Source organism: Pristis pectinata, chromosome 22 (assembly GCF_009764475.1).
Source record: "Pristis pectinata isolate sPriPec2 chromosome 22, sPriPec2.1.pri, whole genome shotgun sequence".
NCBI lineage: Eukaryota > Metazoa > Chordata > Chondrichthyes > Rhinopristiformes > Pristidae > Pristis > Pristis pectinata.
The window spans coordinates 2,242,838-2,262,894 of NC_067426.1; the positions used below are offsets into that span (position 1 = coordinate 2,242,838).

General features: G+C 44.6%; 1 protein-coding gene across 1 annotated transcript; it reads right to left on the reverse strand.

Annotated features, from left to right (window-relative positions):
• Positions 1 to 6,538: 6,538 nt before the first annotated feature.
• Positions 6,539 to 18,918, reverse strand: LOC127581717 (uncharacterized). Its single transcript, XM_052036371.1, has 7 exons — positions 18,542 to 18,918; positions 17,577 to 17,703; positions 13,899 to 14,074; positions 10,981 to 11,150; positions 10,739 to 10,889; positions 9,015 to 9,139; positions 6,539 to 7,810 (listed from the first exon to the last, which is right to left on the reverse strand). The coding sequence occupies exons 1-7, from the start codon at positions 18,582 to 18,584 to the stop codon at positions 6,755 to 6,757; spliced, it is 1,848 nt and encodes a 615-aa protein (XP_051892331.1). The 5' UTR covers positions 18,585 to 18,918; the 3' UTR covers positions 6,539 to 6,754.
• Positions 18,919 to 20,057: the final 1,139 nt, after the last annotated feature.

Below are 20,057 nucleotides of genomic sequence, written 5' to 3' on the forward strand. Positions count from 1 at the left end.
TGGTGTTCCGCAGGGATCTGTTCTGGGACCCCTGCTCTTTGTGATTTTTATAAATAACTTGGATGAGGAAGTGGAGGGTGGGTTAGTAGGTTTGCAGATGACACGAAGGTTGGTGGTGCTGTGGATAGTGCAGAAGGTTGTCGAGGGTTTACAACAGGTCATTGATAGGATGCAAAGCTGGGTTGAGAAGTTGCACACTGGAGAAGTGTGAAGTGATTCACTTTGGAAGGTCGAATGTCAAGGCAGAATGCAGGGTTAATGGCAGGATTCTTAGGAGTGTGGAGGAACAGAGGGATCTTGGGGTCCAAGTCCATAGATCACTCAAAGTTGCCGCGCAAGTTGATAGGGTTGTTAAGAAGGCGTATGGAGTGTTGGCCTTCATTAGTTGGGGGATTGAGTTCAAGAGCCATGAGGTAATGTTGCAACTCTATAGAACTCAGGTTCGACCACACTTGGAGTATTGTGTTCAGTTCTGGTCACCTCATTATGGGAAGGATGTGGAAGCTTTAGAGAGGGTGCAGAGGAGATTTACCAGGATGTTGCCTGCATTGGAGAACATATCTTACGAGAATATGTTGAGTGAGCTAGGGCTTTTCTCTTTGGAGAGAAGGAGGATGAGAGGTGACTTGATAGAGGTGCACAAGATGATAAGAGGCATAGATCGAGTGGACAGTCAGAGACATTTTCTCCAGGGCAGAAATGGCTAACATGAGGGGGCATAATTTTAAGGTGATTGGAGGAAGGTATAAGGGGGATGTCAGGGGTGTTTTTTACACAGAGAGTGGTGGGTGCGTGGAACGCACTGCCTGCAGAGGTTGTGGGGGCAGATACATTAGGGACATTTAAGAGATTCTTAGATAGACACATGAATGGTAGAGAAATGGAGGGCTATGTGGGAGGGAAGGGTTAGATAGATCTTAGAGCAGGATAAAATGTCAGCACAACATTGTGGGCTGAAGGGCCTGTACTGCGCTGTAGTGTTCTATGGTCATGTTTGTGTACATGTTGATTGCAATACTTCAACAATCCATGCTTGTTAATTCCATCTCCACAGCGAGGAAACTAGAGGACATGAACTGATACAGTCACTGATTTCATTCCAAGAATTTCAACCAAAAAAATTCCAAAGACAAGTTAACTAAACATGTTTGAACCAGTCATCTCTTGAAAGTTTACATGTTATGTAAGGAAACATCTTTTGCAATGTATTGAGCACAACATAATTTGGCCATCTCCGCCCATTTTGACTCATCCTATCATGGCAGCTGTGGGCACGTGAAATAAATGGTGTTAGACAGGCAGACTCGGTGTGTTCTCCTTGGGCAGATAAGTAGTAGGTGGGCTTCTGTCATCAAGGATCAACATCAGCATTTGTTCATTGCCCATCATTTTAAATTGTTTGCTGATCTTGTTGAGTTAAGAGGGTGGGGGAGGTGTGGCGGAGGACAGGAAATGTTATGCTGCAGGATTCCAAGAGTTTGAGTTACAGAGTCATAGTCATGGAGCACAGAAACAGGCCCTTCGGCCCACCACATCCATGCTGACCTTTTTGCTCACCTACACTAATCCCATTGGCCCGCTTTAGGACCATATCCTTCATCCCTTGCCGATTTCAGTGTCTAAATGTCTCTGAAAGGTAACTTGTTCTGGGTTAAAGAGCTGTTCCATCACGGGATCTAGAATACACTCCCAAAGAGCAACAAGGGGAACCAATCAGGAAATAAATTTCCCAAATACATAGGGATGGTCAGGCAGCGAGAACTGGCCTGTTGAGTCTCCTTAACATCGACTGCAATGTGTTGGGGTGTGGGAGCTGGGTAAGGGGCAGGGGAAGGTGACAATTCTGAAATGTGAACAGGAGAACTTCCTTAATCTGTGATTTTTCAGCCAAGTGCAGAAAGAAGCAGAACCACGCTGCAGTGGGGAATGAAGTCTGCCTGGGTTCAGTACAGACCACCACAGGTACAGGCAGAACAAGGAAGAATCAAATGTGAAAACATCCAGCCAGAAGGTGGCCAATTTCAGTGGGTTGTGAAAAGAATCCCAGTGAACTCCAATCAAAGAATGGCAGTAAAGAGTGAATGAGCAGGGGGTTCCTGCCAGGATGAGGTGGATGTTGACTCAACATATCCCCATTGAGGAGATGCCGGGAGGGTGGCGGAATACCGACTCAGGATGTAGTTCCCTAAATGACTAAAGAAACTGAGAGAGAAATACATTTCACCCTTCTCTGTTACATTTCATCAGCCAGATATCTGATCACTTCATCAGTACTTTCACCTGAAGTCTATGATCTCATTTCATCATCGCTCACATTTCCAAGTCTTTGGGCGCCTATGGTCTGTACATCCAGGACCTGTGCAGTAATGCACATCAAAAATATGCTGCAAGATTTAATCTTTTAAAAAGATCACAGATTACCCAAAGGATTGAGAAATGATGGATGGTCTATTGTTTTATTCAGGAATGCCAATTAGAATTTAGTAAGTAAAATTACCAGACATAAATACACACATACACATATGTGTACACATACATACTGTACATATGCACACATGTGCACATGTACATGAACACACATGCATGTACATACCAACACACGCACTCTCTCTCTCTCAACCTTTGTTCCGTGACTGGTCTCTCTGGATTGTTGTTCTCTGATTACATTTTTCTTTGGGTGGGACAGAACTTTATACCAATCATTAACTGTCTAATGACAGGTCCAAAAGACAGACTTCTTCCAAATTCCTAATTGGAGGTGCCACACCTGGGAAACCCTTTCTGCTCTTTTGTCTGGACAGAATCTAGCAGATTACTTTCCTGAACTGCTTCTGTGGCCCATTCATTGCTTAATTTCTCCTGCATGTTTTAGGACTAAATTGTTATGACATACCTTGTCATGTACTGACAACCCTGTTAAACTGCAGGGAGGGTGGGGGAGACGGGGTTACCCTATTGGAGACATCCACCCTCCCTGCAGCTTAACCCGTTTCTTTTGTCTCCTTTCCAGATCTGATGAAGGGTCTATCACCTAAATGTTGACTCTGTTTCTCTCTCCACAGATGCTGCCTGACCTGCTGAGTATCTGCAGCATTTTCTGTTTTTATTCATTGGTGACATCCTCTACAAGCAGGTAAATGATTAAAGTTATGCCACTTTTCTAGCTGACAGAAGCAAATAAAATGCCTTTCAGCTATTTACTGTAAGTGAAAAAAATAACTCCTTGAAACTTCCTTACCAGAAAGGTAGACGTGGTTGCTGGAAGGAAATGTGACAATGTTCTGACATTGAGATTTGGAAACACCTACATTTTAAAATTCCCATCCTGTTTTAACTCCATGTTAATGGCCTTCTCTATCTCTGTAACTTCCTCCAGTCCTTCAGAGGCAGATTCCATATTTCCTCACCACATAGACAGAGGGCATTTGACCCATCATCTCTATGCTGGCTCACAGAGCAATTCCTTTACCCACTGATTTTCCCTGTATCCTTTTCTCCCCACTTTCCCAGGAGAGGTTGCATAGGCTAGGACTTTATTCCCTGGAACATAGGAGATTGAGGGGTGACCTGACAGAGCTGTATAAGATCATGAGGGGCATAGACAGGGGGAGAGCACACAGTCTTTTTCCCAGGGAGTGGATGCTAAAAACAAGAGGGCAGAGGTTTAAGATCAGAGGTGAGAGATTTAAACAGACATCAGGGGGCAGCTTCTTTACACAAAGGGTGGTGTGTATTTGGAATGAGCTGCCAGAAACAGTGGTTGAGGCGGGCACATTGGCAACGTTTAAAAGCCATCTAAATAAGTACATGGATAGGAGAGGTTTAGAGGGCTATGGGCCAAATGCAAGCAGATGGGACTAGCTCACTGGGCAACACAGTCGGCATGGACAAGTTGGGCCAAAGGGCCTGTTTCCGTGCTGCATCACTCTATGACTCTAACTTCTCCCAGCTTTGACCACCCCGCCACACACAAGGGGCAATTTACAGTGGCCATTGAACCCACCAAACTGCACGTCTTTGGGATGTGGGAGGAGACTGGAGCATCCAGGAGAAACCCACCCACTCACAGGGAGAACGTGCAAACTCCACACAGACAACAGATAACCTTTCAGCTTCTGGGTGGTAACCGTTAACCCAAGGTAAAAGAGAAACAGGGTTAATGGTAATGATCTGTAATGGTAGGTTGATCAACAGACACCAAAGTCCATAATTCCCTGAAAGTAGCAGCACATGTGGATAGGGTGTTGATGAAGTCATATGACATGTTTGCCTTCATTGGATGGGGCATAGAATATGAAGGTTGGGGCGTTATGTTGCAACTTTACAAAAAACTGGTTGGACTGCACTTGTGCATTTCTGGTCACCACACTATAGAGGGACGCAGTTGTGCTGCAGAGATTGCAGAGGAGATTCACCAGGATGTTGCCAGGATTGGAGGACTTTAGCGATGGGGACAGATTGGACAGCCTGGGCTTGTTTCCCCTGGAGTGAAGGAGGCTGAGTGGTGACCTGATAGAGGTGTGTGAGATTACAAGTGTAAGTCAGAATCTTTTTCCCATGGTAGGGGATTTTAAAAAACAAGGCGTAGATAAGAAATTTAAAGGTGATCTTCAGGCTAAGTTCTTTGCATAGAAAGTGTTTGATATCTGGAACTCGCTGACAAAAGGTGTTGGTGGAATCAGATACAGTCACTACATCCAAGAGTTGTATAGATAGACACTTGCATAGGCAAGGCATAGAAGGATACGGTCCTAATGTGGGCAGATGGGCAAGAAGGTCAGCATGGATGTGGTGGGCCGAAGGGCCTGTTTCTGTGCTGTACAACTCCTTGACTTTATGTTTCAATATTTAAGGCAAGAGAAAACAAATTATACCTTTAGGATCCAATTCGGAAGCAGCATGGAAGAAAAAAATAGTTCCATCTACAGGACTCGGACATAGATTCATGGGAACTTCACTTAGTGAAGTTCAAAGAGAAAGGAATATTCTGATGGGTTCTTCAAACAGTCAAGTTATTCAAACATTTGCAGCTTCTGATCTACTTACCTTTAAGTTAATGTTACCCATTTCACAGTTTGCAAAATTCAGAAAAACTGGGTAAAAAATGAAAATCCAACTTTCTACGATCATTTATTATTTAGAGTTAGATGATAAACAAAGGTCTTTTTTTAATTTTACATATTATGGAAAATCAGGACAAGTGGTTTGAGGACCAGAAATATTGTTGCAGACTTATCAGACTGATTGCATTAGGAGCTCAGTGCTCATATCAATGATATTTTCTTTGACATGAAATAGTTCAGATTATTGATGCTCTAGCACTTACTTTAACTGGATATTTGTGGGTTCTACATTTGTGTTACCTGGACTCTGCATTGGCACATGAAAGTAGCCACCATTACACAAATCGTGCTATGGAGTCAATAAGACTGAACATCTGGATCTGTGTTTAATGGGAGGCTTTTCTCTTGCTGTCTGAGTAGAATTTGTACCCCTGAGTCTGTAGGCACTGAATTTACTGCATTCAATATCCAAAGTAGAAGCCACCACAGACTTGCAACGACAACTTTGTGTAATCACCGGATCAGAACAAAACTATCTTAAAACCAGTTAAACTTCAATTTATGAAGTAGAAGACATATCCTGATTTAATTCACCACAGGATTGGTCTGGGACTGGGGCGGGGAGAGGTGATGGATTTATATCAAGACTGGGAGGGATTCCAGCTTCAGAGTGGGAATGTGTTCCTGGATACAGGAGGGAGTGTGAATTAGCCTAAAGAGGCTGCTTATAAGGGCCAAAGGAATTGATGGCATCACGGTGAGATATGGTGGTGCAGTGGTTAGGTTCCAAGCAGCCAGTGTTCTGGACTGTTGATCCAAGGATGTGAGTTCAACTCCCACCACAGCAGCTGGGGAGTTTTAAAAGCAAATCATTCAATAATTCTGGAATTAATGAATGAACAGGTTTCAGCAGTTGTAATCATGAACCTACCAGGTCAATACGAAAATACATCTGGTTCATTAGTGTTGTCAGGGAAGACAATCTGACACCCTCATCAGCCTAGTCTGAAGGAGAGTCCAGACAATGTGGCTGACTCTTCCCCACATCCTCAGTTCGGGGTAATACGTTCCCTCAATGCCAGCAACATCCACATCCCCTGAACACATTAAAAAAAAAGCAAAGTAATTTGATTAGAGAGCTCAAGGAACATAATTCCCCCTGGGCTGGTGGGGATAGGGAGTGAAGAAGAGGCCCACTGGCTTAGGGTTTGTGTCTTTGCCACCAGAACTTTAAGCTCAGAGTTTCTCTACTCAGGGTGGGCAAGGAGTTGGTAAACCCCTCTCCCACCTTACCAGTTCCACACCTGGTTTACAGGTGAGGAGGGGGGGGGGGGTGTATTAAATCCTGTGCTCCATCTCTATCAGACTTGTACCTTCATTAATTTCAGCACATCTTAATACCCAGTGCAAAATGCAGTTATACCACACTACAGATCTTAATAGTTCAGCTTCAACATCAGAATGCAGATTCTCCATTAACCAAATAAGATATCTTTATAAGTCACATATACATCGAAACACACAGTGAAATACATCTTTTTGCGTAGTGTTCTGGGGGCAGCCCATATGAAGATATGAAATATCTTCAGAAGTTGTCTTTCTACTATTCAAATATATTCCAATCACAAGGGTCAGGTTTGGACATCATTGGAACCATGTACATCCAGGACAAGCACTACCTGTTTAGTGATCTATTCGTCGATGTGAATGTGTATTTCCCAATCTGCAAGAAGGTTGCTGGGTTGAACTGTAGTATTTGCACGTAAAGTCTGTCGCTGCCCTTCCTTTATTGATGAATGCAAGGTTAGCACCTGACTTTTATATTCACGTTCCCTCATAGGTTTTACCTGGGCCAGGACAGTGAATTCATCCAACAAGGGCCTAGGTAGATGTCCATCAGTTTGTAAAACATCAGTTAAGGATACTTCTTTTGATGGTTGGTCATCCATTCCTTCACACTGCATAAATGAAGCATCATCCTTGTCCTTTGACAATGACGGAAATGTTTCTGTCTTCACTTGTGGCCTGTATTGACACAACAATGGGTTGATTTGGATTTCTTCTTTCAATGAAGACACCAATGACGTTTCCATTGGCTGGTTCTCCTTCCAATCAGTTGGATGTGTTCGTTGCTTGTCATCTTGTAATGATAGAAATGGTATTGGCTCTCCTTCCAGCAGCTTTGATATCTGCATCCCCATTCCAGGACCAGTCCACAATATTTGGCCTCCTTTGTTGTAAAAAAGGTCTTTTCTCAGCATTTGCAAGGCATTTAATGGTTTATTTTGTGTGGTGGTTAAACTGTCTCTGATTGCATCAATTTCCGGAGATATCATTTGAAGAACTGCACCATAATTTTCAGCCAGTGACCGTGAACCATTTTGACTTGATGCTTGGGCATTCGACAGACCCTCACTGCTTTGGGGACGATAAGGTGAAGAACATCCACTATCCACCAGCCCAGAGGAGATATCACCCTGAGTTTCACAATCACTGCAACTTGGAAAGTTTGTCTGAAGTTTCCTGGTGTGATGTTGGGGTGCATAGGTGCCCCACTGTGTGACTAAGCCAAGTTCTCTTGGTTTCAATATTTCTTCTGTGTCACGAGAATGATACTTTAAAAGACATATGTCCTCCATATGAACAATCTTTTCAAACTGAAAAATATCCTTATGGCTGGAGATCAGGTGGCGTGTGGGTGTTGACTGTAGTGAAGAATGCTTCTTCAAAAGGATTTTGTCCAGAACCTGAAATTAAGAGGGAAATGAATTAACATTACTCTTGAGAACAGTTCAGAAGTATTTCACTCAGTATTGAAGCATTGTTAATGGTGATCTTTATGTTGTAAACATGTGCTCTGCCCTCCCTGCACATTTATTTCTGCAGGAAGCAACATTTCCCCTCTGGTGTGAATCCACAGACGCTGGGAGCAGCAGCTGAGCTGTCACACTGAGGCTGTCCTTTTGTTACAGCGGGTTAATGTCCTTCACCAATCCAAAGCTGATCTTGCAACAAATTTAAGTCAATGCTGAATGAGTAATTCTGCCTAATGTTGTGATGATAAGGGGATAATATTTTATGGTTTAATGCATTAGAGTGGCAATTTATGCTAAATGAACCCCTTTAATAGCTAGCTATTAAGATAGTCAACAGCTGCTGTCATAGTTAAGCTAGGCTGCAAAAATAACTGCTTGTGAATGTTGGGTGCAGCTGCCAGAAGTCAGGCAGATATTATTTGTGGAATAGTCTTGAATCAAAGCTGGAACCAATGCTGGTGGGTTCAACCCCTTGCAATTCTCCCCCATTCTGTAAAAAGGCAACGATTGAGCCCCATCCTAAGAAGATGAACACTAGTGAGCTCCTGAGCAAGGCCGAATTCATGGCCAAGTCATGACAAACAGATCATTTTCTTAAAATAGCAAGTCTAGCCGACAGCTCTCTCTGTTGTAACGGTTACATAGAGTTATCACCCTTTTGATTATATAATTCATATTTCATCTGACCTGACTTTGTAATTGCATTAATTACAAAAATATTGCTCCTATTGGTGATAATTAAAACAAATCTTCAACTATCATTCATCCAGGAGATTGACAGGTGATCTAATTGAGGGGTTTAAACGAGAGAAAGGGTTTGAAGGGGTGATACAGGAAACTGTCTTTTTTGGTTGGTGAAGTTACAACAAGGGAGCAGGCAAGAATGAAATCAGAGAGTGATTTTTCACAGAGTGGTGGAAACTTGTAATCATTTGCCCCAAAAGTTTGTGAAGGTGAAGACGACTGGAGGATTACAGACTGAGGTGAGAGGTACTGGGGATATGAGACAGACGTACAGAACAGGTGGCGGTCCACCTGCAATTCAAATGGTTCCTGCTACTAATGTTACTGAGAGACCTCTTCTCGGCATACAGGAGCATTGTTTATCCCTGAATAAACCATAAGCCGAACATACCAAAGCTTGGGGCAGAGTCCTGTGGTGTCTTGTGTAACTGTGTGCCATCCAGATAAATGTTCCAATGATGAGTACTCCAAACAAAATAAACCCAGTAGTTGGCAGAATAACCATCAATGTCCATTCTACAAAAGATAAAGCACAATTAATTACTGTAAATGGCTTTTGTATTTTGTGTTACATTTGTACAGTCTTTGCTCCATTGCCAATGGTTTAACTACACATTGAGGTCTGGAACGGATATGTAAGTGTACCCCGACTTCTGAACAGCCTCGCTGCATCTTTACTAACACTGGACAATTGATTCCTCCTTCATGCTTTATCACTATATTTAATTTTTACAACCGTTTTACTCGTCCCGAGTTGAGTGTGATTCCTTGCAGAAATTGTGCACAGACCTCATCCCATCTCCTCCAATCCTTCAAACTGGGAAGGTCAGAGAGTCATACAGCACACGTACAGGCCCTTCGGCCCAACTGGTCCATGCCAACCAAGGTGCCCAACTAAGCTAGTCCCATTAGCCCGCTTTGGCCCATATCCCTCGGAATCTTTCCTATCCATTTATGTATCCAAATTATTTTAAACGTTATTGTACCCCTCTCGACCACTTCCTCTGGCAGCTCATTCCATATACGCACCACCCTCTCCTGCGTGAAGAAGATGCCTCTCAGGTCCCTTTTAAATCTTTCCCCTCTCACATTAAACCTATTTCCCCCTGTTTTGGTTCCCTTTTCCCAGGAAAAAGACTGTGCATTCACCCTATCGATGCCTCTCATGGTTTTCTACACTTCTAAGGTCACCTCTCAGTCTCCTACACTCCAAGAAATCAAGCCCTACCCTGCCCAACCTCTCCCTATAACTCAGGCCTTCGAGAGCTGGCAACATTCCCATATATCTTCTTTGCAATCTTTCCGGCTTAATGACTTGAATGAACAACAAACACAGATTCACTCCCACTTAGATAAGATCTCTTTATTAGCCACATGTACATCGAAACACACAGTGAAATGCATCTTTTGCGTAGAGTGTTCTGGGGGCAGCCCGCGAGTGTCGCCACATTTCCGGCGCCAACATAGCACGCCCACAACTTCCTAACCCGTATGTTTTTGGAATGTGGGAGGAAACCGGAGCACCCGGAGGAAACCCACACAGACACGGGGAGAACGTACAAACTCCTTACAGACAGTGGCTGGAATTGAACTTGGGTCTCTGGCGCTGTAATAGTGTTACGCTAACCGCTGCACTACCGTGCCTGCATTACATTGAAAGGCCTGGTTTAATTCTCCAAAAGGTCGTGTGGAATCCAAAAATCACCGGGGAAATTGAAAGTGTGAGAATATCACGGCATAATCCACCCATTTGTCATTTTCTCATGGGTAGACAGAGAGGCTGACAATTGTGGACAAATTTGATACCCACCCTCTCAGAAATAACCCTTTTCTGAAATTTCTGAAATCTGAAATAAAAACTGAAAATGCTCAGCTGGTCAGCTAGCATCTGTGGAGAGAGAAACAGAGGTAACATTTCAGGCTGGACCCTTCAGATGCTCTGATGAAAGATCCCAGACCTGAAATGTTAACAGTCTCTCTTTTAACAGACGCTGCCTGACGTGCTGAGTGTTTCCAGCAGTTTCTGTTAACCACAGGTTTCTCCTGAATGTAGAGCAAGGGCAAACCTTCTATGTAAAGGTCCAGAAGCAGTCTCTGTCCTGCAAATGTACTCACCTTGCTCAGTCTTGATGCAGAAATCTACAGTCTGACTCTCTTTTGAAAAGATTCCTCTCTTCAAGACAAGTTTCACAGTCCCACAGTATTCTGTATTGGGCTCCAAAGGTTCAACTGTGAACTTTCCATTCTCATTTTCGGCAAGAAATACCTGCAAGTAAAAATATAATGCGTAGTCTCTCAACTTTCTCCTTTTACTGGAAGTAATGTTGAAATTTATTGGAAGTGACAGTGTTCCTCACCACTTTATTTGTCGCAGGTTTACTGAGCTGCACGTTATATTCAACAACAGAGAAAATGTTCTTAATAGAACGCTGAAGTCCCCCAATGGGTGGGACAGTCGGTGGTTCCACCCGGACCTTGATGGATCGAGTGCTCACTGTGTACTTCACTTCAGGGGCTCCAACAACAGCTGGAAGAGATGCAGAAGTGGAGAATGTTTAATGTCTGCAGGGAAGATTGGGTCCAATATTGGAAGGACCCAATACATGGTCACGATTCATTCTCCTTTAACATGGCTCTGGGAGGCCAGCCTGCCCATCCAGTAACCTGCCTCCTGAGGTGGCAGCTAGGGAAATGAGGCTTCCTCCAGCACCAGCTGTCACTGGATAGGGTGATATCACGGGGCCATGATCTGGGACTTAGGTCCACCCTCGCTCTTTGGGGTCACAGGGCCTCTCCCAGTTGTGGAGCCATCCGCAGCCTGTGTGGAATCTGCTGAGGGTGTCCCACAGACTCTGGGGAGCTGAGTTAGGAACCTCCACAATGTGGTCAGTGTGGGTGGCACTCATTCCCAAAGAACAGACACATCGGGCAGTGTCTTCCACCTGGGAAGCGGGCTGCACACAAGGACAGATATTACCTGCTGTTTTCCAGAACAGACGGCATGACTTGAGACACCTCTGTAGTGGTTCTGCTGAGCTTTTGCGAACAAGAAGGGTGGTACAACTCATGATTATTTCCACCCCATCGAGTACGTTGGAATCAGAGTAGGGTGTTTTGGATGGGGTGTTGTGGGCGGGGTGTCATGGGGAGGGTGTTGTGGGCAGGTACCAGGGACCTTCCAAGTGCAGCTGATGCAAGGCTCCTTTTGGTGGCATTCAGCTGCATGTGCCCTCAGCCTGGAGGCTGCCTGTGTGGTGGAGCAGTGGTCTGCAGTGGACAGTCGCAGGGTCAGTGCTGCGCTGCGGCTACCCACCCTGTGACTTCCCAGCACATTTCTCCCCCAGCTTCACCCCTGCTTCCACCTTTTGGCCGTCTTTAGTTGGATGGGGCGGACATTTAGTCGACAGCAGATTCTGGAGGTGAGGCCACCTGACACCCTCCCCACATCCTCGTCGGTGGAGTGGAAGGTTGACGCTCCTGTCTTCACTGGTTGGGTAAGAGGCACGGTGGTCCTGTGGGTTGTGGGCATCCTACCTGCTTCCCCTGGCAGTTACGGACATTTAACGTGACGCAGAAACCAATGAACTAAGAAACATTAAGCTGACCGAGATCTAGGCAGATGCTCCAATGCATAATGACGGGGTGCTGCTCTATCAGAAGTGCTGTCCTTTGGCTGAGAATTTAAATTGCGAGGCTGCCAATGCTCACAGAAGGATGTAAAGGACTCCAGGGCAGTCCTTTGAAGATCAGGAGAGTTGTATTTCATCCCTTACAACATCACTAAAACACATCACCTGCTCATTCTCCCAATGCTGCTTGTGAGATTTTTCTGCCAAATTCCCGATGTTACATTAGTCGCCGCATTTTAAACACTTCACTGACTGCAGAGTGTTGTGAAATATTCTGAATAGGACATGGAAGGTGCTATGTAAATGCAAATTGCTTGGTTACTCATAAGGGTGCTTTTGGAAGGTGAGGTAATGGACACCCCAGCTCCAGACGCCCCTTCTTTTGGCTTGCAGAGGAGAGCAGAAAATGGAATTAGAACAGCAGGCTTTAGATTTTGGGAGGAAACTTGCAGATTTAACACTTTTTTTTACACTGTTCAACAGAAAGTAAGCTGGTAAATTATAGAGCAACAACCAAGATGCTGAAGAGACTCAGCAGGTCAGGCAGCACCTGTGGAGGGAAATGGATAGTCAACATTTCAGGTCAAGACCCTTCATGTGGATTGAAAGATAGAGGGGGATAGCCAGGATAAAGAGGTGGGGGGAAGGGGTGGAGCGAGAGCTGGCAGGGGATAGGTGGATCCAGGTTGGGGGGGGGGGGGGCGGGGGTGATAGGCAGATGGGCGGGGGGAGAGTGGGATAGCTCCAGAATCTGGGAGGTGATAGGCGGAGGTGACACAGGGTTGAAGGTGACAGAGAGAGAGGTGGAGAATGGTAAATTATGGAGGTTTTTAAGAGGAGAGGCACTAAATTAACCTCTGCTGAGAATAATGTAGATTTAACATTTACAAGAGATTAGATTGGAATCAGTTCAGAGGTAATGTGGAACTGATTGAATCACATCGGTTCAACTTTCTCAAAAAAATGTATCAGACAGAGCTCAGTTTGGAAAGTCATTGACTGCACTAATTAAATATTTTATCGAGAACTTAGCTAAGGATGTTAATTAAGGTAGAGGAATACATTGCATTCTCAAGGCAGTTTACCAAGGCCAGATGTGCTTCTGAGGCACTGCTGCTCAGTGGGAGTCACAGCACTCTGTTCTAGAGGTACGAGCCAGATCTCCAGTCTGAGGGACAGCTGGTCAGATGACCGACTATAGGAGCCTGCTGTGTGCACACTGGCCACTGTGGCTACACAGTACAAAGAAAGTACTGGGCTTTAAAGTACTTGAACATTCTGAAAGGAATGGGCAGGTTGTAAACTCAAACAATTTAGTTGAATAGGAATCAGAAACCAAAACACTTTCTGGGGACATCATCTGGATGGGTCAAAGTCCATAATAAAGGTAATTGTTCATTGCAGAGATACAGGTTAATGAGTAAACAGGACTTCCTGGTTGGCTCTTCTGCATCGTATGCTCTCATTGTATTTGTTCTAGTGGTGACTCAAAGAAAATATTGAAACCTATTCATTAAGACAACTATAGGAGCAGAATCAGGCCATTTGGCCCATCGAGTCTGGTCCGCCATTCAATCATGGCTGACTTCTTTTAACCCCATTTTCCCACCTTCTCCCTGTAACCAGTGGTAGGAAAGGATACTCACTCTTGTCCAATGGGCAGAAGCGTTTGGACATGGACCAGGATGAACTGGTGTTCTTCCACACTGCCATCACCCTGGCGTAGTACCAGTTATCCTCCTGTGCAATCTCATTGGTTAAATCGCAGTAGTGAGCAGAGGTGTGGTAACACTCAGACTTACTCTTCCACACATCTCCATAACTGGAAAAGGAATTGAGGATTGCTGAAACAAAGACATAGCCTCCAGCACTTGCAAGGTGCTTAATTCTCTGAAGGTCATCACTGTGTATGCCATCTGGGACAGAAGTCATGTGCACTTAGAGCAAGTATGAAGTGCCAATATCACCCAGTCACCATAACTATACTGCAGAGGGTGATAAATTCTCTAACATTTTGCTACTTTGCATAACAAGGAATTCTAGGAAAGCCACATACCCATGGTTCAAGACCCAACAATATCGCACTGAGCCACTCCCATGGTGCAACTGACAGCCAGCCTCTCCTGAGGACCAGCCCATAACCCAGCTGAACATGTTGGATTGGAGTGCAGCCTCTTTCCCAACCACCCCTCAACTTCACAACATTTAGTCGCTCCCCTCCTAGTCCCACCACTTCCCCAACCCTCACACCCACTCCCCACAACCCCCTCCCATCTGCACAGCCACTCCACCCTGTCCCCCACCCTCTCCCCTCACCTCCATCCCACTCACCCCACCCACACCTCCATCCTTCTGCAATCTGACCATAGGCTCGGAAACTATATTGCTGACCTAAATCCTACTTGGAGAGCAATTTAGAGGAACTGAGCTGGACTCATTCACATCCTGCTGAATCTTATGCCCCACTATAGAACACACACACACACACACACACACACACACACACACACACACACACACACACACACACACACACACTGGACAGGGTAGTTAAAATTAGGTATTCACAAGAGATTCTGCAGATGCTGGAAATCTGGAGCAACACACATGAAATGCTGGAGGAACTCAGCAGGTCAGGCAGCATCTATGGGGAGAAACAAACAGTCGACGTTTCGGGCTGAGGCCCTTCATCAGGACTGGAAGGGAAGAGGGCAGAAGCCTGGACCAGTCAGGATGATATACGTATGTTATAGAAGGTACCATACAATTTATCTAAAATCCTGCTGGGATTTTCCAAGGTGGGGAGTTCTGGGAATTTACAGCATCCACCAACAGAGATAAAACATCTACCTTCTGATTAAGCCCAAGATAGACCTGAGGAAAAGCAACCTTCCAACTAATTCAACAGTGTAATGATTTATATTCTGCAGGGGCAGATTTCCACCTTACAACATAGCTGCACTTATCTAACAATACAGGAGACATATAATACTGTAAATCAAGGCTAGATATCTACTGGCATTGATCCAGTTTTAAGGTTCAATTAATGAATAAACTATTTAATCAGAGCTTTTACAGTTTATGATATAAACTACTTGGACTTTTTACTAAGGCCAACTTTCAGTCATCGGTCAATTGCTGTGTCATTCACGAGTGAAGTTAAGTGCTGGTGTTTTGCAAACCATATTTGGCATTTTTCTGTAGATGTTTTCTGTTGAGAAAAACCTTCTAAAAAAAATCTTGAATATTTCTGTTGAAAAGTAAACAATTGACGGTTTTGTTTTGACTTGAGGAAATGAGATGAGAATCACAGATAAACACAGAGAAGGTAGTTAAAATTAGATATTCACAAGAGTTCCTCTCAAGACAGTGGTTTAGGGTTAATTGGGAATGGTGATTTAAGCAGAGAGTAAGACTGGAATGCTGCCGGTCTAGGGAGTGAAGTGGCTTCACTGCCATAACTTAGATCTAAACAAAGCCCTAAAGCACAGTGTTTAGAGGAATTGAATTTAAAGCAATCTTTGTCAGTGGCATAGCTTTGTGGGGAAGTGTGTGTATGTGCATATTTCCATAAGCTACCAGCACCACAGGGCGAAGTGTGCACTCTGTTTTGAATGGTGAGGTATTGTGGTGTGTTTGATTCAGTCACCTTATTTAACCACAGCCACTAGCCAACCTTGCCATCTCTTTTCTACTTTCACTCTTTCTGCCATAGGATCTTAGTATTCAGTATTAGATAGCAGGGATTTCCTTCAAGTAAGTACTGGGAAAACCCGCCACTTCCCTCAGCCCTAGTCTCCATTCCCCGGTTACCAGCTCCATCACCCTCCTCAGCCATTGTCAGGGCCTGAACCAGACTGTCTGCAATAAACAATGTGCTGGAGGAGCTCAGCGGGTCGAGCAGCACCTGTGGGGGGAAAGGAATTGTCAACATTTTGGGTGGAAACCCTGCATCGAAATTCCTCTCCCCCCACGGACACTGCCCGACCTGATGAGTTCCTCCAGCAGACTGTGTGTTGCTCCAGATTCCAGCATCTGCAGGCTTTTGTGTCTCCAAACTGTTTGCAACCCTGGTGAATAGAATAGAACAGTACAGCACAGGAACAGGCACTTCGGCCCATGATGTTGTGGCAAACTAATTACACTCGTAATTAAATGCCAAACTACACTAATCCCTTCTGCCTACACAAGGTCCATCTCCCTCCATTCTCTGCACATTCATTTGCCTATCTAAGAGCCTCTAAATACCTCTGTCATATTTGCCTCCACCACCACCCCGGGCAGCGCATGCCAGGCACCCACTATTCTCCTTTGAACTTACCTCCTCTCACATTAAATGCGTGCCCTCTCGTATTAGACATTTCGACCCTTTCATAATTTTATAAACTTCTATCAGGTGTCCCCTCAGCCTCTGCTGCTCCAAAGAAAACAACCTAACTTTGTCCAACCTCTCCTTATAGCTCATGCCTTCTAAACCAGGCAGCATCCTGGTGAACTTCTTCTGCACCCTCTCCAAAGCCTCCACATCCTTCCTGTAACGGGGCGGCCAGAATTTAATGCAATCCTCCAGACGCAGCCTAAACTAGAGTTTTATAAAGCTGCAACATAACCTCCCGACTCTTGAACTCAGTGCCTTGACTAATAAAGACAAGCATGCCAAATGCCTTCTTCACCACCCTATCAACCTGTGCAGCCACATTCGGGGAGCTATGGATGCTTTATGAATTTCAGACCATGTACCTATGCTGTCACTAAGACCAATTAGTTCCACCTCCATAACATTCCCTGACCCAAGCCCTCAGCTATTGTGCATCTGAAGCCCTCATCTACATCTTTACCACCTCTAGACTTGACTGTTCCAATGCTCTCCTGACCGTGTTCATCTCTCCACAAACATGAGCTTATTCAAAGCCCCAACTCACACCAGGTCCTGTTGCATTTCACTCTCTGCTCACCAACCTACACCGGCTCTCTACCAAGCAATGTCTTCACTTTAAAATTAGCTTTTCAGACCCATCATTGCCCCTTGCCAAGTCCTTAACCTCCTCCAACCCAACCACCCTCTGAGGTCTAGACGCCAATTCTAACCTCTTGACCAACTCCAAATTTTGCTCCTCCATTAGCGGCCTTTCCTTCAGCAGCCAAGGCCCTAAGCTGAGACATTCCCTCCCTAGCCCTCTCTACCTCACTCTCCTCTCAAGGCACTTCTTAACACCTCTCTCTTTGATCAAGCCTTCATTCACCCATCCTTACGACTTCCTATCGCCAACATTCAGTGAAACATTTTAGGACGTTCCTATTACTTAAGGTGTAAAGGTACATACATCTGGTACTCAACATCATACACGGAATCTTCAGGTCCTTGAGGTGTCCAGTGGAGTATATACATGAAGTTACTGGAATTGAACTGCACCTGAATGGGTTTGGGCAACTCTGTCAGTGCAAAGGAGCCTAAAAATGGAAAACAGTTTAAATTAGGTGCACTTTTACAAACTTCAATTATTGAGTGCTTAAGGGTTTCAGATTTATTCTCTTTTGAGCTCAGTGTTGAAATCCAAGCAGAATACATATTTCAGAGTTGCAGTAGTCTCAGATCCACTACCCCATTATTTATACCCCTCCCCAATCCCCAGTCGACCCCCGTGCAAGTTGGAACCCAGGCAGGATAGAAAAGGAAGATGCTGGAGAACAGGTAGTAGAAGCAAGAGGTGTTTTGGTCTCAGTATCCCAGGGGTTCATATCCGAGCCTCCAAGCCATGGAGGGCGAATTCCAAAGAACAGTCATTCCTAGATTGTCGCCAGTTATAGGAAGGCCCTTTATCCCCCTTATCTCCTACCTCTTCGACGTTAATTATTAACATGGAAGAGCTGGGAGATAAAGGGGATAAAGGGCCTTATTGAAAATTAAATTTATATCACGAAGGAGACAATTTCAACAGGTGATAGCAGGAACTAAGAACTATACTTCAATGGTAAATTAATAAATTGATTCCACATCGATGTTCTACTTGGCAGAGGAACAAGGAGCAGACTGTCGCATATGTTCATTCGTCGAAAGACTGCTCCCTCATGCTGATCTTTCCTTCGTTAAAGGCCAGCAGGAGCCTTGTAAACCTGGCATTTTAGATTCCTTTTTCCAGTTATACCTATTCACATTGTTGATTTATCAAAAGATTAATGAAACATGCAAATAAATGAATGAATTAAATTAAAAATAAATTAAGGTCTAAAATTAAGTAAGCAATTTAAAACTCAGCTTGTTCTGAAATATGTTTAAATAAATACTCACCAGCAAAAGCAGAGATTAGTACCGGGATCTGGTACAGCCACATTGTGCAAATTTACTCACTCTCTCACTTAAGCATATCCGAGACTAGAATTTCCTTTAAAGCAGCAAGTTGAAGGTCATTCCTTGGTGTCAGGAAGCTCCTGGCTTTAGCAACCGAGCAAGACTTCAATATTTGTAAAGGTCTTCCCATTTATATTGAGCCACATACGTTTTAAATGTGAAGGAATGTTCCTCTTAGGACTCGGTGGGTACTGATCAATCACTTTGAAAGCTGAGGCTGGTAGACTTCCTGGTTAATGAACAGGACGTTTGTTTGTAGAGCCCTACATTCTTTTTGCCTGGTTTGGATACCGGTCTGATTACATTCATGAACCTATCTGAACAAAGATTACTTGGCAATGGTGAGTATGATTCAGAAAGGTGGGGACAAAAGTATAAATAAGGCGAATACTTCCTTCTCTGTGAACACGCCCTTCACTGAGAAGGTGAACCTGACTTTGGGCAACTCTCCACTGCTGCAGAACTGCAAAGAACTTTTTTTTACTGAGGAATGGTATGGGAATTCCACCTGCGAGAAAATTAATCAAGAATCTTGAATGTGCCACTGAGCAACAATAAATTTAACTTGTAACTTGGCAAAAAAAGAATCCAGAAAGAGTTAAACCAAAATGTACCTTGGAGCCATATATGGAGACGGTAAGGCCAATGATCAAACCCTTGGTCAGGAGGCACATTGGAATAGTTAGTCTAAAGGGTGACCATGTTCTTAATTCTCCTAACCCGTCCCTCAGGACAGGATGCCTTGCTTCCACTGCAGTTAACTGTGGGTCCTGAGGTGGTTGGTGAGGCTGATGTAGGACCCACAGACTCTGCCAAAGGTGGGGCAGGAGGTGCTTGAGGACCAGGTGGTTTGGTGGGGTTCCTGCTGGGCTTCTGCCTGTTCCTGATGAGGTTACTCGCAACCATCGGTGCCTTCCCTGATGCTGGTTCTCCAGTTTAAATGGTCATGGGTCAGGAAATTCCCATCCATCACCCTGCATGCTCCTGAAGTACGGACTACCTCAAGCAGGTGCCTCAAAGTGCAGGGGAGATACCAGCAGAGGGATTGTGTACTGCATTCGATGTTCACAATGTGGGCTCCTCTACATTACAGAAACCCCACCCAGAATCAGTGACCACTTTGTAGCGCACCCGTGTCCAGTCCATGGGGGTGAACCTGTTATCTGCCACTTTTCCATCCCACTCCGACCTAACAGCCTTGACCTCCTGTACTGGTACAATGAGGAACAACAACTTGTCTTCTGGCTGAGCGCATTGCAGCCTTGGAGACTCAATATTGAATTCTACAACTTCAGGTAACTTGACTTCTCTGTCTGCAGCAGTTGAACATAGTCATGGAGTAATACAGAATGGAAACAGGCCCTTCAGCCCAAATTGTCCATGCAGACCATGGTGCCCACCAAGTTAGTGCCATTTGCCCGTGTTTGGCCCATGTCCCTCTTAACCCTTTCTTTCC

What these genes read in the sequence shown, in the direction of transcription:
- LOC127581717 (XM_052036371.1), bottom strand. Translation starts at nt 18,584, where the DNA reads ATGTGGCTGTACCAGATCCCGGTACTAATCTCTGCTTTTGCTG. An exon ending in ACTAATCTCTGCTTTTGCTG is followed by an intron (nt 17,704 to 18,541) that starts GTGAGTATTTAT and finishes TTCCATTTTTAG; the next exon opens with GCTCCTTTGCACTGACAGAG. An exon ending in AACCTGCGACAAATAAAGTG is followed by an intron (nt 10,890 to 10,980) that starts GTGAGGAACACT and finishes TTTTACTTGCAG; the next exon opens with GTATTTCTTGCCGAAAATGA.